At 52.0% G+C, this 23,760-nt stretch overlaps 1 protein-coding gene and 1 long non-coding RNA gene across 2 annotated transcripts; one reads left to right on the forward strand and one right to left on the reverse strand.

Annotated features, from left to right (window-relative positions):
- Positions 1 to 130: 130 nt before the first annotated feature.
- Positions 131 to 19,226, reverse strand: ZNF500 (zinc finger protein 500). The gene is made up of 8 exons (NM_001435040.1): positions 19,085 to 19,226; positions 11,193 to 11,408; positions 7,606 to 8,109; positions 5,924 to 6,107; positions 5,661 to 5,728; positions 4,575 to 4,683; positions 2,839 to 2,952; positions 131 to 1,830 (listed from the first exon to the last, which is right to left on the reverse strand). Exons 3-8 carry the CDS (start codon positions 8,011 to 8,013, stop codon positions 1,205 to 1,207), a joined length of 1,509 nt encoding a protein of 502 aa, NP_001421969.1. The 5' UTR covers positions 8,014 to 8,109; positions 11,193 to 11,408; positions 19,085 to 19,226; the 3' UTR covers positions 131 to 1,204.
- Positions 9,102 to 23,181, forward strand: LOC132343895 (uncharacterized). The gene is made up of 2 exons (XR_009492921.1): positions 9,102 to 9,187; positions 21,393 to 23,181. It is a non-coding gene; the product is annotated as an uncharacterized lncRNA (long non-coding RNA).
- The last annotated feature ends 579 nt before the right edge of the window (positions 23,182 to 23,760 follow it).

The raw sequence follows: 23,760 nt of genomic DNA on the forward strand, positions 1-23,760 counted from the left end.
TGGGCCGTTGGCGACACTGACGTGGCTGGATCTGAGTGGACGCTACGTGCCCCACAAGCTGGCCCAGAAGGGAGAAGCCATCCCTCAACTGGGTGGCCCCAGTGAACATGCAGGACAGAGCCCAGGTGCCAGGACAACTGACAGACGCTGTTTATTAAGGGAACAGAGGAGAGCAGCTCACACCCCCGGGGTGTGTGGGGTGTGTGGAAAAATAACAGTATGTCTAGTGATTGGATGGGACATCCTGAAACCCAGCGGTTTCAGAGCTGCCCCACCACTTCACTCATGACAACAGCAAATAAGGCCTCTTATTGAGCCACTCAGCCATGCGTGAGGCCACAGATGGGAACCGATCAGAGGCATGACCACATCAGAAAGACAAAGTGGCACAACCAAGGCCAGCCTGCATCCTGGGACATGGCCACCTGGGCCGGACAACAGCAGCCCTGGCACCTCTCCTGGGGAAACCCCCAGACTGCCCGGCAAGCAGGGGAGGTTAGAAGGAAGGGTCCTCAGGGAAGCATTCCCGCATCAGCCGCCCATCCAATAGAACAGCCGTGGATCCAACAGAACAGCCATGGATCTGTGAGGGGAACCCCCAACCACTGTGATGCTGGAGAACCCCCATGGGCTACACCTGGCAAGCGTGGCGAGGTTGGAAGGAAAGAGAAACCCTTGGAGGACGGGGACACGTAAAGCTGCAAGAGGCCACAGCCACCAAGGCTTCCTCCCAAGTGGGCTGAAGGGTGTCCCCCAAGTTAACAGTCAGAGCCTTAGCGGGGACCCCACTTGGAAACAGGTCCTTGTAGATGTAAAGAGCTAAGATCAGGTCGTTCTGGACTGAGTGTGCCCTAAATCCAATGACAGCGCCCTTATAAGACAGGAGCACATGTGGAGACACGCAGAAGGGGATAGGGAGGTGGTGGCAGAGCCCTGTGGCCATAAGCCCGGAGGAGAGCGCAGACGGACCCCACCCAAGCCTCCTGAAGGAGCAGCCCGCAGGCACCTTGAATTCAGACTCTGGCCCCTGACCTGAGAATTCCTGCTGCCGTTAGGTGCTCCCCCGTGTGTGTTCTTCATGGCAGCCCCGGACCCTGATCCACCTGCAGCGGCTTCCTGCTCACATTGGGGCCACGGGAACAGAGTCTGAAGACGCCCGGAGATGGACTCCGGGAATGAAACGACCCTGCAGCTCCCCGAATGATCAGGCCCAGGCCCCGGGCGTGTCCTGGAGCCCTGGGGGTCTGCGTGGCGGCTGCTCCCCACCATGTGTGCGCTGGTGCTTGCGGAGGTCAGTGCCCCGGCGGAAGCCCCTACCGCAGGCTGGGCAGGTGTGGGGCTTCTCGCCCGTGTGTGTCCTGCGGTGTGCGCTGAAGTGCGAGCTGTTGTTGAAGCGCTTCCCGCACAGCTGGCACTGGTAGGGCCGCTCGCCCGTGTGCGTCCTGCGGTGGATGACCAGGCTGGAGCTCTGGCTGAAGCGCTTGCCGCACTCGGCGCAGGCGTAGGGCTTCTCGCCCGTGTGCACCCGCTGGTGCGTGCTGCAGTTGGACCGGTCGCCGAAGCGCTTCCCACACACCTGGCACTGGTAGGGCCGCTCGCCTGTGTGCGTGCGCTGGTGCTTGGTCAGGTGCGACGTCTTGCGGAAGGCCTTGCCACACTCGGGGCACGTGTGTGGCTTCCGGACCCCGAGGAGCCCCACTCTGTCCTGAGGCCGCTGGGGTCTGGCCTGGCCGGGCCCCGGACCCAGATCTGGGAGTGCCTGGGCCCATGCTGTGCTCAGCGAGGCGTCCTCCCCAGAGTCCTCGCCATCCTCCAATCGCCTCCCACGCTCTGAGACAGAGAGAGCACAGTGGCTGAGGGCTCCATGGGGAGGGGAGGAGGGACAGGGACGCTTGGAGAAGGCGGGCAGGGGCGGGGCGGCCCATGTGAGGCAGATGATAGCAGTGCCTTCAAGTGCCCTTCCACACCTTCCTCGGGCACACAACACTCAGAGCTTGATTCCAGGAACTAAAATCACGGGCAGACACTCAGAAGCACACAGTAACTCATCAAGGCCTGTGAGATGGGGCTGTGACGGTCCCATCCACACTTGAGGATGTGGAAGCCCATGACTCAACAGGGGAGGGATAGGCCCCCCGAGAAACATCCACCCCCCGAACCCCCACCTGGGCCCCTCCTGTTTCCACAATGGCTCATCGGGGAAGCCAAGCGTGGGCTGGAGCTCACGTTCACCTTGTCTGTACAACTGAGACATGACAGAGCCACAGCCCTGGCCTTTGGGGAGAGCTTTTACAGAGAACTGAGTCTGGCAGCTCCTCAGATGGTCACACCAAGTGACCATATGACTGCAATTCCACCCACAGTGTAGGCCCCGGAGAGTGAGCTCTGCTGGCCGGGCGACACTCGGCCCCTCATGTCTTCCCCGGGACCAGGCTCCCCGTCGCACCTGCGTGCAGCACACTGTCCCAGCTGAGCTGGTAGGACTCTCTCCTGCGACCCTGAGGGCGTGCCTCTCGAGCCCCTAAAGCCCCTGTCTCCCCTCGCCTTCCCTTCAGGCGGGGCTCAGTCAGTCTTTGCAAGGGAAGTTTCACACACATGCCCGTGTCTTTTTGTACCATCTGTGGCTGCTTTTGCACCAGGACGGTGGAGCTGAGGCATCGACTGCAAGGGAGACTGCATGGTCCCTAAAACCTGTTCACTCTGGCCCTTTTTGGAAAAAGCCTGCCAACACTTGCTCTAAGCCCTTGAGCTTAAAGCCCACAGACACAGTCACCAAGGTCTCAGCCCAGGAGAAGGGAGATTTTCATCTGGGATCCCATCTCCTCGCAGATGCCTTACCTGAACTGGCTCCACCAGAGACCTCCCTTGGCCCCGAGGCTGCTTGAGCTGAGTCCCGCGGGTCTTCTCCTTGCCCCTGCAGGGCAGTCAGACAGGGCCCGGGCGTGGGGAGTCCTGCTCGTGGAGAAAGAGAAGAGAGGATGTGAGTGTGGCCGGGACGGAACATGGGACTGCAACAACCTCCTCCTCGTGAGGGCAAAGGGGTGTCAGGGGTGACCTGAGGACAAGCTCAATACCTTGAAAGACAGGGAGGCGCTCTGCTTCTGTGCAGACTAGCTGCTCGGAGAGGAGGAAGTGAGTGAGGAAACACGGCCAACGGCTCTCCCTGACTCTGGGAGGGAAACCAGGTGCCCTGAGGTGTCAGGGTGTCACCATAACCGAGGGGAAACGGCCAAGAGTTACAAAACACGCAGGAGGCAGACACCACAGAGGCAGAGAGAGGTGGGGCAGCAAGCTGCACACCCAGCAGGCCAGCGTTCTCGGCAATGGACAAGTTTCATCTCTACTCGTTGTGTACACAGTTAGTTTGGGAAAAGTGAGGATATAAATGAAAGTATTTGATCATTAACTTTCTGTGCCAACCCAGCCAGGCTATGGTGTCACCGTCTGGTTATATAGCAAGCTAGCAAGCTTTTTTTTTTCCTGGCCATGGGGCTTGGAGGATCTTAGTTCCCCAACCAGGGACTGTTGGCAGTGAAAGCACAGAGCCCTAACCACATTGGCCACCAGAGAATTCCCTAAATACCAGTCTAGATGTCCCTAAATACCAGTCTAGATGTTGCTATGGAGATTATTTTGTAGACGTAATTAGTATCTATAATCAGATGACTACAAATAGAGCAGATTACCCTCCACACTGAGGGTGAGCCTCACCAAATCAGCTGAAGGCCTTAAGAGCAAAACCTGAGGTTTCCTGGAGAAGAAATTCTGCCTCCAGATGGCAGCCTAGAAGTCCTACCTGGGTTTCCAGCCAGCTGGCTTGCTGTACAAATTTCAGACTTGCCAGCCACCACAATCATGAGAGCCAATTCCTTAAAATAAATCTCTCCGTACACACACATCCTAATAGTTCTTTCTCTCTGGAGAACTCCAACTGATACAAAGCAGGGTCTCAACTCCTTTAGAAAACATCTCAGGAAGAAAACAAGTGTCAAGAGCAGCAGGGCAGCTGAGAAGGGACAGCATGGGGTGGGGAGGAAAGGCCGTGGACAGCCAGAGCCTGGTCAAGAGAAGCCCTGCCCACAGGGGCCAAGGGTGGCACAGAGGCTGAACTGACACTGGACAAGCCGTGTGGTGGAAGAGGAAAAGAAGGCACCCAGGGCGGCTCTGGGCATCTGCCTGAGACGGGGCAAGCGCCACGCTGCCCTCGATGCAGGCGGGGCACCAACAGGACACCTGGTGGCCCTGGCAGTGCAGGCTGCATGCAGCGGCTGCTTAGCAGACTCGCCAGGGAGCAGCCCTGACTCACACAGCCATCCCCTGGGCACAAGGCCCACGAGTCCCTACTGTTCACAGCCTCTCCAGGGATTCTTCAGGCCACTAAAGTTTGAGAACTGCCAGAGCAGCTCCTAAAGGTGGCGGGAGCCAGGGAAAGTGCTGAACAGGGAGGTGGCCAGGGGCCTCGGGTTCTGGAGACCAACACACACCCCCAATAAGCCCAAAGGAAGCGGCACCCTCCCAGAGACTTGCCCACTCTGGGACACAGCGCGGTGTCTGACAGGGTCTCCCCACGGCACCTGCATCCTCCAGCAGCACGTCGCAGCTGTGGTCCTGCTGAGCCAGGTCCAGGCAGCCCCACTCCTCCTGGGACAGGTACACCGCCACGTCCTCCAAGGTCACCGGCACCTGCGGGAACGCAGCTTGCTGAGTCAATGCCCCTGCTCCTGCAGGCGGGGCCAGCCTGGTGGGCTCGCCCGTCTCCTCCTCTCGTGTGATGATGGAAGGTCCTGCTTCCCCCGCCTTTTTCCCTTCCCACCCTTTCCCTTTCTGCATGCTGTTATCCACTCCCTCCTCCGAAGCTCAGCTCAGGCACGGCTGGACCCTGCTTTTCAGGACACTGTCACCACTAAGCTCCGTGCCAATGCCGCAGGGCCAGGGACCATGAACAGACATGCTGCGGGGAGCAGCTGCGTCTGCTGAGATCTCACCCACTGGAGCTGACACTATTCAGGTTCACAAGTTAGCCCGCCCTGCCTCAGCTCAAGCCAGCCCCAAGACCTGAATGGGGTGACCTGGGGACTTCAGGATGCCTCTAGGCCAGTGGTACCCAAGTCTAGCACCAGAGTTACCTGGAAGCACAATTAACACCCAAGCAAACAACATCCAGAAGAGGCAAATGCACAGAGAGACTGGGGGCTGCCAGGGGCTAAGGGAGAGGAAATGGAGAGTGACTGCTAATGGGTGGGGGGTATTTTGGGGAGGTGATTAAAATGTTCTAAAATGTGATTGTGTAAATATACTAAACACTGTATACTTTAAATGGGTAAATTGCATGGTATGTGAATTATATCTCAACAGAGCTGTTACTGAAACAAAGGAGATTAGGATGTCAGGCCAGGTCTGGGGGAAAATTCTCTAATTTTACCCTGATCCTAGGAGATTTTAAAATACAGCTGGTTTGAAGCGGTTGCCCAAGCTTACCACTGGGACCGCAGAATCCTCCAGCACAAACCTGATATTCAGGTGGCATCTGAGAGCAGGTAAGACTTCCCAGGGGGTGAAAGTCTGCCTCAAAAACCCACAGACCTGACCACTTGAGAGAAGCGTGCCTGTAACAAGGGCGTGGGATGCATGGGGATGCTGCCGAGTGGGAAGCTGTTCACCTGGGACCAGGCTGAAAGGAAGGATGTGGCCAGGGCTGCTGTCTCCTGATGCTGTGAAGCTGCAGGGCCTGGGGAGAGAGTACAGAGTCACCCACCCGTGGCCACAGCAGCGAAGGCGGGACAGGTCCAGCCACCCCTCATGGACACTCACCTGTAGGGAGCCCGCCCAGCCCACAGGCACGCAGGTCTGACCAGCCACAGTCCTTCCCCTTTCCCTTCCTGGGTGCAAGGCTACACTTTCCTCGAGAGGGGCAGCTACTCACCCCTGTTTGGCCAGAGCGAGGGGCCTCCTCTTGGCCTGTGGCTCAGCTGGGCTAGGGGCGGCTGGCTGGAGTGCTGAGCCCCTTCCCCCAGGGACAGCTCCTCTGGCTGGGCTTCCACCTGGTGTTTTGAGAACCACTCCTCTGTCCCATGGGACAGCGCGTCATTAGGGAGTAACTCTGGATCCTACAACAGACAGAGATCTGCCCACCAGCTCCCAGGAGGCTGGGGGTGCCCACAGGTGCCCCACCCTTCATCGTGGGCACCCTGGTCCCAGGCTCTGCCTCATCACTGGGCCGCCTTGTTCAGTCTGACGGCCTCTGCAACCATCCATGTGCTGCCCTTCAGCCAGCCCCCAGGGAGAAGGCCAGTGACCCAGGAAGAGGTCAGGCTTCCAAGCTGGGGAAGGGGAGGCCTGCTCCACTCCTGAAACTCTGCATCTCGCTCCATCACACCGTAGCACACTCTCACCCTTCCTCCCTTCCGTGAGTGTTCCTGAAAGGACTGAGCCAGGAAGCCCCTAACCAGCTTTCGTCTTGGAAGTCTGAATTACTGCACTTGTTCCACTTCTTAAGGTCATCTCCAAGCCCTCTGGAACCATCTACCTCCTAATTCCAAGGAAGGTGAATCAGACGAACTTGGGTCTCAGAGTGCACTGACCTCCGTAACTGTACCAAGGACAAGAGATGTCCCTGGGGAACTGTGAAACCAGCACCAGGGACCCTGTCCCAGGCTTAACATTTCACAGCTCTGTCACCCGGAGGTGACGGCGCACAGTGGCAGAGGAAAGCCCGTGCCAGGGACCCCAGGTGCCCAGGCTGCCAGGGGTCTGAGAAGGGCTCCTGGATTCCTGTTGGCCATCTCAAGGCAGGATTTGCTTATTGCATTCGACTCACCTTGTGGTCAGGGTTTGTTTTTTTTTTTTGGTGGTGGGGTGGGTGCTGCTCTCTTTTGACAGATGCAAAAGAACAGCAGTGTGCAGCCAATGGCACTGCCACGGGAAGAAGGTGACCTGCGGAGTCTGCCAAGTATCTAGTCAGAAGGAATCAATCTGACCCAAGCAGAAGAGATTTGTAAGAGACTCCCCACTACTCCCCAAATTTGCTGAGGAGGAGGAGAGTGCTCAAGAGTGGTGCTCTCTGGAGAATGTTCCATGATGATGGAAGTGCCCCATATCTGTGCTATCCTTGTCCAGCAAGTAGCACTTGGCCACATGTGACGACTGAGCCTCTGGAAGGTGGTAAAGTACAACCTACGAATTTATTTTCCATTTTATTTAACTATGAGAAAAACCACACATGGTGGCTACTGTATTGAATGGTATGGCTCTGGAGACACTGGGGCTCCAACCAGGGCACCCATCAGCACCTGGTCTTTCTTCCCAGGGCTCTTCCCCGTTTGGGAATCTTTTCAACTCTCAAGGTCCAGCCTTAAAAGGCCTCCAGCCTCCCTCCCATCAAAACCTGTGTATGTTGGGATGGTGTTAAGGAACCAAACCATATAGCTCAGAAAGGGCGACTGGGACAACAGTGGTGAAACAACAGATGCATGCACACTAGCCACGGCTGGGAAACTGCAGCTACCTTCTTCAGTGTCAGCCCAGAGCCCATGGAACCTACAAATGCAGACCTCAGGAGCAGGGCCCCAATTCCTCACCTCAGGGCCCAAATGCCCCCCACCTCACCCGCGGCCTCTGCTTCCTGGGCTCCCGCTGCAGCCCTTCCACGAGGACCACGGCCTCCTCACCACTCTCTGGCTGCTGCTCCCGCACCCGGGCCTGGATCTCCCCCGGCAGCACCGTCAGGAACTGCTCCAGAACCAGCAGCTCCAGGATCTGCTCCTTGGTGCGCAGCTCGGGCCTCAGCCAGCGGCAGCAGAGCTCCCAGAGGCGGCTCAGGGCCTCCCGAGGTCCCGCCACCTCCTGGTAGCAGAACAGCCGGAAGAGCTGGCGAAAGGTTTCAGGGCTAGGGTCTTCCGCCTCCAGGGAGGGCTCCTCTTCCCAGCAGCAGTCGTCCTCCACTTTGACAACGAGGATATCACCCTCATCCTGCTCCAGGGGAGCCAGAGGCTGGGGGCCGGGAGAGGTCGCCATTGCTCCTGGCAGCCCTTGCCCTTTCTCCGGCCTGGAGATAACGCCTGTCTCTCCCTGCACCTCTGGCCAGACACTGGGAAAGATGTTTTCAGGTCTCTGTGGAGAGACAGTTAAACTCATATGGGGTGCAGCACAGAGGTTGGATAAGCGTCTGCGCCCATAAGCCCCTGCCCTGGCCCCAAGGCCAACTCCCCCTTATTGGCAAAAGAAAAAGTTAAAGTAGATCAACCTGTCTTCACTACTAACCCCATAATTCCCAGGAGAATTTCTTAATCTCTGGGTCTCAGTTCTTCAAGTGAAAGAGGAGGTTGCTGAGAGGACTAAACAGGATGTTTTAAAAGGGTTTTCTTTAACAGAGTCTGCAACGTGGTCAGAATTCGAGAAACGCTGAGTTTTCATTTTCACAGTTTGCCATTTTTGGACGAGGTCCTTTGAAAATGTAATGAGAATCTGGGACCTCTCTGCCCAGGCGGGCTTAGATTGTATCCCAACCTGAACCCGGATTTCGGGCTCCACGAGCCCCACCACAGCCCCTCTCCCTCCAGTGTCTTGACAGGGTCAGGGCTCCCTGGCCGACCCGCTTTCCCGTCTCGCCCCTTCAGCAAGAGGGACAGCTAGGACAGAGGCCGAACACGAACCACGCTCCATCAAGCGCCGCGGACAGAGAAGCTCGAGCGGGGACCCTGCGTCCGCACTCACCGACAGCGCTGCGACTCGTGGGGAGCTCGCGGCGAGCCGGTGCTGCGGGGTGGAACCGGAGTGGAACAGTGGGTACGGAGGTCTAGGCGGTCCAGAAACTAGGACCAGCATCCGTGCATCACAGACCCGGACGCTCAGAAGCGACCATTGGCTGAGCCGCGCGTCGAGCTGGAGAGCAAGGCCGCGAGGGGCGGCCACGGGAAGCATTATGGGTAACGTAGTCCTCGCTCGTTCCAGCTCGCTGTTGAATGGGAATGGGTCTTGGAGGGCGGGCCAAAGGGAGGCATTTTCGGTAACGCAGCCCTTTCACTATTGGCTGAACCGACTTTCACGCAAAGAAACGAACTACGTAGCGACTCTGCTCCGCGAGGTGGGACCCGCTCAGTTCAGAGAAACCTGGCGGTCGGCGGTCCACGGGGGGTCGCAGAGTCGGAGACGACTGATCTGAACTGAGGCCCGGCGGGATGCACTGTGGGTAATGTAGTCCTCCCCCGGTTAAGCCACGCCCTGGGTTAGAATGGTCCTGCGAGGCGCTGTGGGCTTCCCTGGTAGCTCAGCTGGTCAAGAATCCGCCTGCAGTGCAGGGAACCCCGGTTCCTGGGTCCACTGGAGAAGGGATAGGCTATCCACTCCAGTAGGCATTGTAGGCGGTAACAGCCCTGCACCTTCAGTGCGCATGTGTGAGTGCTCCAGAGGCTACCCACCTACTTGGCCATCCTCCCAGCTTTCGTTCTACCACTGCCCCCGACCTGAGAAAGTCTCGAGGTGGAGGGGACCCTGGAAATTTACTGTTTTACTTACACAGTACAATGTATATGCCAGGCTCTGTTCTAAATGCTTTGTAATTATTAAATCGGTTCCTCTTTGAAACAAAGGTGGTTTTATTATCCCTGTTTTATAAGGTCAGTAAACAGAGGTGCAGGGCTTCCCTGGTGGCAAGAACGGTAAAGAACCTGCTGCAATGCAGGGGACCTGGGTTTGATCCCTGGGTGGGGAAGATCCCCTGGAGGAGAAAATGGGAACCCACTCCAATATTCTTGCCTGGGAAAACCCAGACAGAGGAGCCTGGAGGGCTACAGTCCATGGGGTCGCCAAAGAGTTGGACACAACTTAGCCAACTTAGCAACTAAACAGCAACAACACACACAGGTGCAGAGGGTCAGTGACCTGCCCAAAGACACAACCAGTAGGTGCAGAGCTGGGGTGAGGCTGGAATTCAGGTATCTTAGTTCAACCCCAATTTTAGAGGCTGGAAGATGAAGACTGACAAAATTACTTGTTTGGTGCATCTTGGTTATCAACTGCTTATTTCTTCATTTGTTAATTTGATCAACAAATATGTATTTATTGGGCTCTGCTCTGCAGGCACCATGAACAGGAGGTGAACTGGACAGTCACCTGTGTCCCTGTGGAGCTTGGAGGAGGGAAGTGTAGGCAGATAGGGAGCTCTGAGCAGGTAGAGGATCACGGTGAGGCTTGCGTGCCTGGCGGTGAGTAGTAAGAGCTCCATAAAATCATTGACTAACCACCAGACGACCCTGAGTCCTTCAGCACTGGCATCCCCAGGCCTAGCACCTTCCACTGGCTTCCTTCTTTCCATCCACTTCATTCTCGCATTTTCCATTTTCGCTCACGTTCCACTTCCCCCGCTACAACCAACATCCATTTTTTCTTGTGAGCACGCAGGCAGAACAAGATGCTGGGCTGCCCACCCCCTGGCTTCTGGGGACCACCCCTGCATAGTGGGACGCCTCTTTAAGGGAAGACACCAGATTCAGGGCAGCCTCGTGGTGGGGCTTCAAGCAAGGCAGGACCACATGTGCTGCATTTTCCCCTTACAATCTTGGACTGCTGGTCAGGAAAGCCAGGCTCTTGGAGGGAACCAAAACCAAGGTGTGGGGCGGTCCAGAGCACTGGCACTCAGGCTGAGCACAAGCAGCCTGCCATTCTGTCAGCCTCAGCGGGGAGTGGAAAGGGGAAATTTGAACAAGTCACAGAGGTATGTAGCAGGGGAGGAAGAGAGAACAGGGAAAAGGAACAGAACAGAAGAGACACGCTGGGCTCTGTCTAGAGGGGCAGACGGGTGGGGACACCACCATCCTCAACGTTGCCCCACACCTTCCAGTTTCTAATGGCCTCCTGCTTAGCTGCGGGGCCCTGGCCTTGTGTCTTGTATCATCTCCTCGGGGCCAGATACACACAAGTCAGCAAAGTCCATGTGGTGACCACGGCCTGACTGACATAGTCCTGGTCCTCTCTTCTCTGGGCAGTTTTCAGTGACTGCAGCCAACAGAGTTTTAAAGGATACATTTCTACTTTGCCCAGGATTTCTTTCTTAAATCTATTTTGAGGGGGATACACATTCACTCCATAACCAATGCACACCAGTACACCAGTATGAATTTGGACCTACACTGACATACACCCAAACCAGTGCTTCAGATCCTGGCTCTGCCACTTAGTAACTGGGTAAGCCTTACCTTTTACCTCATCTGTAAAATGGGGATTGTTATAGCTCCAGCTTCTGAGAGATGACAGATGGGATTCGATGAGATTGAGCTTGTAAAGGCCCTCTGATGATGTCTAGCATGTAACAGATGCTCCATAAACACCAGCTCATGACCTGCAACCATACTGGGATGAAGCTTGCAGGCCTCCAGATTTGTGGATCTCAGATACCTGGGGCTGTGGTGTTCCTGTAAGAGGTTCACAATTCATTAAAGTGCCAAGCACCATGTAGAGTCTAAAGGAAAAGTATTTATTGCTGCACATGTATCTATAATCACATATAACTATTTACACTTATAAATGTAGCTTGTTTTCGTACCATTTATGGAGTTTACAAAATAGTTCGATTTAAAATGCGAGCCATAGGACTTCTCTTGTAGTCCAGTGGCTAAGACTCTGCCCTTCCAATGCAGGGGCCCTGGGTTCAGTTCCTGGTGAGGGAACTAGATCCCACATGCCACACCTAAGACCCAGCATAGCCGAATAAATAAATAGATATTAAAAATAAATAAATAAAATGGCAGCCTCACAGTCGTGGAAGCAGGCCAACAACACGTGAGGTACACACACGTGAAAGGTACACACGCCCTTCTCTGAAGGCAGGGGGAGATCATCTTCCGACAGGTGGCACACAGTCCATTGTCACATACTGGGCACTGGTTCAGCTCACACTTACTCCTACGACTTAATTATGGCTGGGAAGAGATGGTCTGTGACCCATCTCTCTGTGGGTCTGAGTCATCTGTGCTAGTAATTTCCCAAAGCCCAAATAACTAAGGGCCAACAACTCAGTACAAGTCAAACAGTTTACCTAATCCTACTGAATTCTCTGAGTCGTCAGAGAACTACAGTTTTCAAAACTTGATACGTGATGGGCGTTTTTTTATGGGCTTCCCTGGTAGCTCAGATGGTAAAGAATCTGCATGCAATGCAGGAGACCCCAGTTTGATTCCTGGGTTGGGAAGATCCACTGGAGAAGGGATAGGATACCCACTGCAGTATTCCTGGGCTTCCCTGGTGGCTCAAACAGTAAAGAATTCACCTGCAATGCGGGAGACCTGGGGTCAATCCCTGGGCTGGGAGGATCCCCTGGAGAAGGGGATGGCTACCCACTCCAGTATTCTGACCTGGAGAATTCATGTACAAAGGAGCCTGGCAGGCTACAGTCCATAATTCAACTATATCAGATAGTCATCAGAGAACCACAGTTTTCCAAAACTGATATGTAATTGGTGTTTTGTTATACTTTTTCTAAGGCCTTTGCAAGCTAACAATAAAACCTAAGGTTTTTTAAGTACTTCCTAAGTCCATGGAGCTCATGTTTTTACTTACTTAAATCCTCACAATGACAATCATGTAAACATCATTGTGACCCACATTTTAGTTAAGTAAACTGAGGCTCAGAGAGGTGCAGACCCCTGCCTAAGGCCACACAGCTAGGAAAGTGTAAGAGCCAAGACAAACTCGGGCAAGTGTGCTTCAGACTCTGCTCCTTAGAACACTCTTGTAAAGGTAAACTTGAATGCCACCCAGGTAATTGAAGCTTTGACTCAGAGTACATATGCAAGCTATTTCTTGGAAGACTCTAGTCTTGTCCCAAGATTCTCCTTTGAGCTGCCCAAGCAGGGCCCCTCTAGTTTTCTCAACACACTAAGTAGATCTGCTTAGCATATACTAATGGTAGAGGCTCAGTAACTATTTGCTGAGAAATCAAATAAATAAGTGGGTGGAATCTGTTCTTTAGACACTGAACTCTGTTGCCCAGCCTCATCACCAACTTGATTCCAGGACTTCCCTGATGGTCCAGTGGTTAAGAATTTGCCTGCCAATGCAGGGGACACAGGTTCAAAACCTGGTCTGGTAAGGTTCCACATGCCGTGAGGCAACTAAGCCTGTGGGCTGCAACCACTAAACCCACGTGCCTAGAGCTGGTGCTTGGTACCAGAAACCACCGCGATGAGAATCCCTTGAGCTGCAATGAAGAGTAAACTTTGCTCGCCCCAACTAGAGAAAACCTGTGCCCAGCAACAAAGACCCAGCACAGCCAAAAATAAATAAAAATTAAAAAAAAAAAAAAAACACCTTAATTCTGACAATAATATAAATGGGGGTTAATGGTACCTATTTCTTAGAGAATACTTACTATAATAGAATTAAATGACAGAATACATTAAAATATTTTGCCCTAGACTGAAACACAGGAGCACTCAGTGAACAGCAAATGTCTTGTTATTATCTTCATTAACAGGAAGGATGAAGAATAAGAGTGTGCTGTGCAATACTATGAAATCTCTCCTTGGAGTCTGGCTGTGTTTTGGTTCCATCGTGAAATTTTAGACACAAAAGAGGATTCATCAGTTAACAGGGAGGCTGCTGCTGCTGCTAAGTTGCTTCAGCTGTGTCTGACTCTTAGTGACCCCCATGGACTGCAGCCCTCCAAGCTCCTCCATCCATGGGATTTTCCAGGCAAGAGTACTGGAATGGGGTGCCATTGCCTTCTCTGTAACAGGAAGGCAGGAGATACCATTTACACCTCGAACCACCGAGCATTTGAAAGTGTCTTTTCCCTGAAGTCAGCAAGTTAAATAAGAAGCAGATGAGTGACAACAGGTATGCAAAGCATGAAGGATGCAAAGGATACAGATTCACGGAGAAAGGCTGGAGTCTGGAGGAAGGGACTCAAGGACCACCAGGCGTGCTTGGAAATCCTCACCCGTGGAGATGTAAAGTCAAGTCTGGAAAGTCTCCTGTTCAAGGTCGGCTCAGTTGTGGCTCAGGACAGGGTGATGATTCACATGCTTCTCTTGGGAAAAACACAGTGTTAGAATCTGCTGGGCTGCCATAACAGAATACCAGAGACAGGGGGCTTAATCAACAGACATTTATATCTCACAGTTCTGGAGGCAGGAAGTCCAAGATTAAGGTGCCAGCAGATTCGGTTCCTGGTGAAGACTCTCCTCTTGGCTCATGGATGGTGCCTCCTCTGTGCCCTCACTTGGTAGGAAGAAAAGGTGCTCTCTCTCTTCTTTTCATATTAATTACCTCCTATAGACCCTGTCTAGTCAAGGCTATAGTTTTTCCTGTGGTCATGTATGGATGTGAGAGTTGGACTGTGAAGGCTGAGCGCCGAAGAATTGATGCTTTTGAACTGTGGTGTTGGAGAAGACTCTTGAGAGTCCCTTGGACTGCAAGGAGATCCAACCAGTCCATTCTGAAGGAGATCAGCCCTGGGATTTCTTTGGAGGGAATGATGCTGAAGCTGAAACTCCAGTACTTTGGCCACCTCATGTGAAGAGTTGACTCATTGGAAAAGACTCTGATGCTGGGAGGGATTGGGGGCAGGAGGAGAAGGGGACAACAGAGGATGAGATGGCTGGATGGCATCACTGACTCGATGGACGTGAGTCTGAGTGAACTCCGGGAGTTGGTGATGGACAGGGAGGCCTGGCGTGCTGTGATTCATGGGGTCGCAGAGTCGGACATGACTGAGTGACTGAACTGAACTGATAGACCCTGTCTCCAGATACAGTCATGTTAGGGCTGCAGTGTGAGTTCTGGGGGTCACAGTTCAGTCCATAACACACAGAACCCACAAACACCACCAGTCCCTGGAATGGCAAAAGTCCCCCTCAGACTATCACCCACTCTGGGCCTGGGGTCACCTGCTCAAATACCCACAAGGGTCAGAGAGGAAGGTAAAAACGGGTTTTTGACACAGATACTAAACATTCTGGAATATTCTTGCTTTCTACAAAGACAGGTGCTCTCTCCCATTTTTCTTTAAACACGTCCCTCTTGGGCTTTCTTCTGTATTACTGTGTGTGAGAGTGACTTGAGTGTGGAGAATTTCCCTCTATAAGAAACGTAACAGTGCCGGGTGACAGATGGAGCAGATACAAGGCCTCAGGAAGCAGTGGGAGACGCAGGCCCAACACTGCCTGCCAATTTGGTCACTTCCCAGAATCGAAATATTTGGATTTTTAGGTGAAAACTAACAAGTTTAAATGCAGACTCAAAATGGGATTAAATCCTGTGTGAGATAAACCAAACCCACTAACACATTTCTGGGCTGTTTCTGGCACAAAGATGTATAGGTAGACTTCATTTTATTGCATTTTATTGTGCTTTGCATACATTATGTTTTTTCCAAATTGAAGGTTTGTAAAAGGAAAGGAAGGAAAAGGGTTGTGAAGGAAACCCTGTATTGTCAGATGATGGTAGCATTTTTTAGCAATATTTTTCTAAATTAAGATATGTACATCTTTTAGACATACGCTATGGCATACTTATATGCAGAGTACATCACGAGAAACGCTGGGCTGGAAGAAGCACAAGCTGGAATCAAGATTGCTGGGAGAAATATCAATAACCTCAGATATGCAGATGACACCACCCTTACGGCAAAAGGTGAAGAAGAACTAAAGAGCCTCTTGATAAAAGTGAAAGAGGAGAGTGAAAAAGTTGGCCTAAAGCTCAACATTCAGAAAACGAAGATCATGGCATCTGGTCCCATCACTTCATGGCAAATAGATGGGGAAACAGTAGAAACAGTGTCAGATTTTATTTTTGGGGGCTCCAAAATCACTGCAGATGGTGATTGCAGCCACGAAATTAAAAGACGCTTACTCCTTGGAAGGAAAGTTATGACCAACCTAGATAGCATATTCAAAAGCAGAGATATTACTTTGCCAACAAAGGTCCATCTAGTCAAGGCTATGGTTTTTCCAGCGGTCATGTATGGATGTGAGTTGGACTATGAAAAAAGCTGAGCGCCGAAGAATTGATGCTTTTGAACTGTGGTGTTGGAGAAGACTCTTCAGAGTCCCCTGGACTGCAAGGAGATCCAACCAGTCAATCCTAAAGGAGATCAGTCCTGGGTGTTCATTGGAAGGACTGATGCTGAAGCTGAAACTCCAGTACTTTGGCCACCTTATGCAAAGAGTTGACTCATTGGAAAAGACCCTGATGCTGGGAGGGATTGGGGGCAGGAGGAGAAGGGGACGACAGAGGATGAGATGGCTGTGGATGGCAACACTAACTCGATGGACGTGAGTCTGAGTGAACTTTGGGAGTTGGTGATGGACAGGGAGGCCTGGCGTGCCACGATTCATGGTCACAAAGAGTCAGACACGACTGAACGACTGAACTGAACTGATTGCATACTTAATAGACTACAGTATAATATAAACCTGACTTTTATATGCACTGGAAAACCAAAAATTTATATGACTTACTTTATGGTGATAGCCTCTTTTTGCGGTGGTCTGGAACCAAACTGGCAGTATCTGCAAGGTATGCCTGTGTGTGTTAGTCGCTCAGTCATGTCCAACTCTGCAACCCCATGGACTGTAGGCCGCCAGGCTCCTCTGTTCATGGAATTCTCCAGGCAAGAATACTGGAGTGGGCAGCCACATTCCCTTCTCCAGGGGATCTTTTCAACCCAGGGACTGAACCTGTGTCTCCTGCATTGGAGGCAGATTCCTTGCCATCTGAGCCACCAGTAAGTCTATACACAGACAAAAAAATGATGCAGGTGATGATACTGCTTTGCAGAAAAACACACCAGGGGGAAGAGAAAGTCAATGCAGCTGCTCTTTTAGGTAGAAAATATTCAGACAAAGGACCATTCATTCATCTGGCCTCCACTTCAGGAAGGGAAGCCAGCACCTCCTTGGCTTCAGTATTTTTTCCAAAGGCTTCCTTAAAAGGGCAAGAGGCCAGAGCTAGGGAAGAGAAATAGAGGTAAAATGTCTAGCTTCCCTCCAAGAATCTGCTGCGGGCTGAAGCCAACCACAAAGAGGAAAGCCAGTCTGTGAGAGAGACTAACACACAGAGAGCCACAGCTGAGGAATGGAGCTTCTTAAGCCACTTCTAAGAAAAGAAATTATTGATGCCACTTGTTAGGGATCACTGCTGTTACCGAGTCCAAGCTTGTACTGCTCGCCACACAAATGGCCAATAAATTGAGGCGAATTGTTGGGGCAAGAACAGCAACTTGATTCGAAAAGCTGGCAGACTGAGAACATGGCAGACTTGTGTCCCGAATAACCACCTTGCCTTAGTTAGAATTGAGGCTTCATTTATACTAAAAAGGGGAGGGTGTAAAATCATACATTTCCTGGTTCTGGTCAGCCTCCTGAGCGGATGTGTTAATTTCTTGCAGTCATTCACACGTGGGTCTGGTAAGGATATTTCTAGTGAGCTAAACAAAGGTGCCTGTGTGCTTAGTCCTCAGTCATATCCAACTCTCTGTGACCCCATGGACTGTAGCCAGCCAGGCTCCTCTGTCCATGGGATTTTTCGGGCAAGAATACTACAGTGGGTTGCCATTTCCTCCTCCGGGGGAATCTTCTGGACCCAGGGATTGAACCAGCCTCTCTTGCATCTCCTGCATTGACATGGGGATTCTTTAACCACTGAGTTGCCTGGGAAGCCCTAAACAAAGCTATTTGAGCTTAATGCTCCTTACTTGGAAGGCAGCATTCCCAGAGATGGGTCATTATGGATAATTTAAGCTTATAGGCAACATCCCTAGATGCAGTCTAGCATCTCTAGACTGCAATAGACTACAAAGGTTCTTCCCTATTATGCTACAATGGAGAGAGAGATCAAGTCCAACTCCTAATACAAGGAAAGGTGGGAACTTACAGCCAAGGTGCAGGGCTGGGACTGAGGTTGGGGGGTGGGTGGTAGTGGATGGAAAATTAGTAAAAGGAAACGTAAGGAATAAGAAGGGTTTCTTGCTGAAGGAAAGTCATGATGATGAGACATCACCTGGAGGATGCTGAAGGATAAGGAACCCAATTTATTTGGGGGAGGCGGGTGGTTCTGGCTAAAGTGGCCACAAGCAAACAATGAAGAAATAAACACGGAAGCCCAGAAATCAGGGCCTAGCTGAGAAGAGAGTTCAGAGGAGCCCAAGTAGAGTCTGGTCAAGAAGAGACCCTTTGCCAACTGGTCCAGGGTAACCCGCCTCCCTATCCCTGACAGAGAAGACTGCTTTGGAGAAAAAAGTAACCTTTGGAGCAAAGTGGCCTCTGGAGACTCTCTTTTCCAAAGGCCGAAGTTGTTCAGGCTAAGCCTCTGAAAGAGATGTCAAGTGCTTTTGCCTACCCTCTGCCAGGGAGACAACGGCCTCCGGAGTCAAGACCCACCCTCCTCAAGACCCCAACAACTTCCAACCCCAATTCCTTGTCCTGCCTGCTTCTTCTCCCCGATACAAGAATAATAAAGGCCACCAATTTCTCAGCACGGGGCAATACCCATTTCCACTGTTTGTTCCTAAGTTACTAACGCCAAAGGTGCTGTATCTCTATTTTACATGTTAAAAATAATAATAACCCTGAAGCTCCACGAGTTTTAGGTATAGAGCCCACGGAGGATAATATGGTTGTGAAGTGATAGCAATGAGACTGGAACACAAATTTTTCATTCCAGAACTCCAGTTCATAAGTAAGTGAGTGAGTGAAGTCGCTCAGTCGTGTCCGACTCTTTGCGACCCCATGGACTGTAGCCTACCAGGCTCCTCTGTCCATGGGATTTTCCAGGCAATAGTACTGGAGTGGATAGCCATTTCCTTCTCCAGAGGATTCTCCCGATCCAGGGATCGAACCCGGGTCTCCCGCATTGTGGACAGACGTTTTACCGTGTGAGCCACCAGGGAAGTCATAAGTCCCGGGCTAATCCACTGTAGCCCGAAATAACAACGCTGACAACCTGAGACCTGACTCAGTTTACCACCCTTGACTCTGAACTCGCTCTGAGGCGCGGCCTGGACCTCACCGGCAAGAGAGGCCAGCAAGAGGAGGCACTCCAGGTTCGACTCCCGCCTCTGCCCTAACGGCTGCGACCGCACGGAACTCACCTCTGCCCTAACGGCTGCGCCCGGGAAGGAGCCGCAGCGCACAACTAAAGGAGACAGTACCTCGCTACACAGCGAAGGCCAGCGCGCCCGGTGCGGCAACTCAGACCCAAGGCTGGTGCCCGCGGGAAGCGGAAGTCGCGGACCCCGGAATCGGGGAGACAACTAGACTACATTTCCCAGAGTGCGCCGCGCGGCGCCGTTCAGGCAGATGCCGAGAGGGCTACCTGCGGCCGGGCGCGGGGTCGTGTTGCTTTAAGGGTCTTTCCTGGAGGTGACCCGGTGAGGGGCGGGCGAAAAGGGGCATCAGCCTCTGGGCGCCACATTGTCGTTGCCGGTCCCTTGCGTGCTCCTATTCTCCGTTTCCACATCTGTGAATGGGGGACATTAATTCGTTCAAAATCCTTTCATCCATTCATACATATATTTTTTAAAAGCCGCCAATTGAGCGATCCTATCCGCCGGCTCTGCTAGGCGCTGGGGTTTCGGCGGTGATGCTCAAGTGCTTTCTTTCATAAAACTTATATTCTACCAAGAAAAAGGTATACACTGGACAAATAATTGCCCAAATAATTGTTTAGTCACCTTTGGTAAATGCTGCCAAAGCAGTAGAGGAGAGGGGACCTGATCCTCTTAGGGTGAATGTGTCAGAGGGAAGGTAACTTAGAGTTAGCCTGGGGATTTGTGGGGAAAGGGCCCACACAGAAGGAACCGCAAGTGTGAAGATCCTGAGGACCGAGAGATCGGGGTGCATTTGCAAGACAGAAAGGAGACCAGTGTGGTCCCGGTGCAGGGCGCCAACCTTGGGAGACAAGGCTGAAGAGGTGGGACCAATCAGGGGTCTCTGGAAGGCTCCCAGGAGGATTGAATGTTATATCCCAAGAGCCAGGAGAAAGGAGTAGTTTGGGCTTTTAAGCAGGATAGTGTCCTGGTAGGAGAGGAAGCTTGGTGGAATACAGATGTCGGGGAGACCAGAGGGGATCAGTGAAACCAGCTGGAAGCTCCTGGGTCTGAAAGTGAAAGTGTTAGTCACTCCATCTGTCCAGCTCTTTTGAACCCCCATGGACTGTAGCCCACCAGGCTCCTCTGTCCACGGGATTCTCCAGGCAAGAATTCTGAGTGGGTAGCCATTCCCTTCTCCAGGGATCTTCCCGACCCAGGGATCGAACCCAGGTCTCCAATATTGGAGACAGATTCTTTACCATCTGAACTATGAGGGAAGCCCTGAGGTCTGAAGTTGAAGTAATACTGGTGATGGTGGTAGTCACTCAGGGAGGGATCTGATCCAGATTCCTGAAGCAGAGTCCACAGGCCCCTGGAAGTGATTGGGTTGGGGTGAAGGAGGGAGAAGACAAGAATAACACATTAGTAAAATTAGGATAGTAACACCCGGGGTAGGTAAACTTGTGGTTTAAATATGCAATAGTCGGACACGACTGAGCAACTTCCCTTTCACTTTTCACTTTCATGCATTGGAGAAGGAAATGGCAACCCACTCCAGTGTTCTTGCCTGGAGAATCCCAGGGATGGTGAAGCCTGGTGGGCTGCCGTCTGTGGGGTCGCACAGAGTCGGATACGACTGAAGTGACTTAGCAGCAAAATGCCTAATACATAATAAAGGCTTGTGCTAAAGCACTTCAGTCGTGTCCGATTCTGTGCCACCCTGTGGACTGTAGCCCACCAGGCTCCTCTGTTCATGGGATTCTCCAGGCATGAGTACTGGAGTGGGTTGCCATGCCTTCCTCCAGGGGATCGTCCCAACCCAAGGATTGAAACCATATCTCTTATGCCTCCTGCACTGTAGGTGGAGCCTTTACTGCTGAACCACTGGGGAAGCCCAATAAAGGCTTAATATATAGCTTAATACATTCTCGTTTTTAAAATAATAAAGATTGCTTCTGTGTTTAGAGCAATGTTTGTAATGATAAAAACCTGAAAACAGTCTCAGTGTCGATCAGTAGAATGATGGATGGATAAATCTCACAGAGATTATGTTGAGCTAAAAAGCAAGTGACAGAATGAAATCATTTCCATGAATTATAAGAACACACAGAACGATGCTGTGTATGATTTAGGAATATATACACGTGTGGTATCCCTAAATGTATATTGGCCATGACTTAGTAATTAAACAACAACATAGGTGGTAGAGGGTAAAGAAAGGTGGAATTCAGGTAAACACCTAATTCAAGATGATGTTTATCCCTGGTGATGGGGCAGGGTCTGGAGAGAGATGTGGTAGGGAAAGAGTGCAGGTGGCATAAAATGCAAGTTTTTGTTTGCCTGTTTTTTTTTATTTTTTTTATTTTAGCTCTGCTGAGCAAGCGGCTTGTGGAATCTCAGTTCCCCGACCAGGAATTGAACCCGGGCCGTGAAAGTGCTGAATCCTAACCACTAGGCCACCAGGGAAGCCGATATTGGAGAATCCCAGGGACCGGGGAGCCTGGTGGGCTGCCGTCTACGGGGTCGCACCGAGTCGGACACGACGGAAGCGACGCAGCAGCAGCGACCGTACACTTGGTCTCTACCTCTCCGTCTCTTTCTGCTTTGCAACTAACTTCATCTGTGATTCCCTGTTTTTAAAAAGGCCCACTATTGTTAGTTATTGGACTTCCCTGGTGGCTCAGTGGTTAAAAACAAAAAAATGTGCCTGTCACTGCAGGAGACCAGGGTTTGATCCCTGGGTTGGGAAGATCCCCTGGAGAAGGAAATGGCAACCAGCTCCAGTATTCTTGCCTGGGAAATCCCATGGATGAAGAGCCTGGTGGGCTACAGTCTGTGAGGTTGCAAATGAGTCAGACGTGACTTAGGGACTAAACAACAACATTGTTAGTTGATACGATGACTTTATCATTATGACAAGGACCTGATTAGCATGCAGCACAACGGGAACCCCCCATGCCTATAAAATGGAACAAAGTATTCAGATAAATGGCCCTTATGGGACCTAGGCATCTGTGAGCAGGCTTGTCTTCATACACCCTGGGAGAGTAGGTTGGGGGTACTGTCCGTGTTTTCTGCAGGAGGAAGTGGAATCTAGGTTGTCAGGTGACTTGCTAAAGTCCCAAAGTCCTTCAGTTAAAAAGGGGCAGAAAAAAAAAATAAAAATAAAAAGGGGCAGAGCTGGACATGTCATTCACACTTGCTGGACCTGGGGAATCCCGAGATGTGTCAGCTGAGGCCCCACTCCCACTCCGCCCTCACCCAGCTGATACAGGTCAGGAAATGCAGAAGAAATCTGTGTACAGTCATTACTGTTACTGGGCCCACAACTGAGTCTATGCCAGGCATGCACTGCAGCATCTCTGTGGGCATGGCAAGAGCTTCCAGAACTGGAGGGAAAGTTGTCAGCAGAGAACAAGACCACTGTCCCTGTGAAACGGAGCTGGATCCTGTGGTCCTTACCCTCCATGTCCTCTGCCCGCCTCTGTCCGTGGAAAACTTTAGTCAAAAAACAAGTTTAATCAGAGAAATGAGAAATGCAGAAACAAAGGAAAATGGTCAAAGGAGACCAAATAATAATGATGTAGTCATTAAGAATAGTCAAGGACCGTTCGTTCTTTCTCAAGAGCTATAGATAATATTCTGAGCCACATCCTGAGAGCTGTCTTGAAAAGTGAAGTCACTCAGTCAGGTCCAACTCTTTGCGACCCTGTGGGCTGTAGCCTACCAGGCATCTCCGTCCATGGGATTTTCCAGGCAAGAGTACTGGAGTGGATTGCCAAGCTGTCTTAGAGATACTGAAACACCAGGTGGAGAAGTTAACTACATGATGACCAGACTGCACCCACCACAGAAGCTGCCACAATTCTGAAAATTGGCCTCAAAGAAATGGGAACAAATGGACCCTGAAACTGAAGACTAACTTACCTAAAACAACCAAGATGACGCTGGTCAGACCACCAGTGACCAATCTGAAGATGACTGTCAGAGCTGGCTGCTGGTTCTGCATGTAGCCCCGTCCATCTGTCTAGAAAAGCTCATGTCCCACTGGAGGCCAGTGGTGGGGGTGGGGCGGGGAGAGTCAGCCTTTGGACAGACATCCTCCCTCCCCCAGCCCCAGTTACTGGCATCTGAAATACAGCACACTTTCCTTTCCATCCACCTGGCTGGTATTGGCTTTTGAGCGGTGAGCAGCTGGACACACCTCTTCTTTCAGTAACACTTGGAATACCTACCCCCCACCCCAAGAAAGATTGCCCCGGTGATGAGGAGTGCTTCGACCAGGAGCTGGGACACCACTGATGCTCCCCAGGGTCACTTTCTGGTGCTCACCCCTGCCCGGGCCCTGGGGGAGCTCAGGTGTACCGTGAGGACTTTGGTGAAGTCCATTTCCTTTGCAGGGATCCATTTCCTTTGCAGGGATCCCGAGAGCCCTGGCAAGTGCTCACACATCCTATGGGGCACAGCCTCTTCCCTGGACTGGTGGTATGTGCTATCCCGTCGCCTCTGAGAACTGTGTCTCCTAGGTGGTAGCCACATTCCCTGAGTCACTTCGTTTTATCTGCACAGCAGCACTGTAGTGTGGGGATAGTCTCATCCCCATTTCGTAGATGAGGAAACTGAGGCCCACCAGAGGAAGCAGCTTGCTCCAGGTCACATCTTATGACGCCTGTGTGGGAGGGAGGCATTGTGACCGAGGGCTGCGCCTGATCTGGACCTTGACCCCGGTTCTGGGC

This window comes from Bos taurus, chromosome 25 (genome assembly GCF_002263795.3).
Source record: "Bos taurus isolate L1 Dominette 01449 registration number 42190680 breed Hereford chromosome 25, ARS-UCD2.0, whole genome shotgun sequence".
Lineage (NCBI taxonomy): Eukaryota > Metazoa > Chordata > Mammalia > Artiodactyla > Bovidae > Bos > Bos taurus.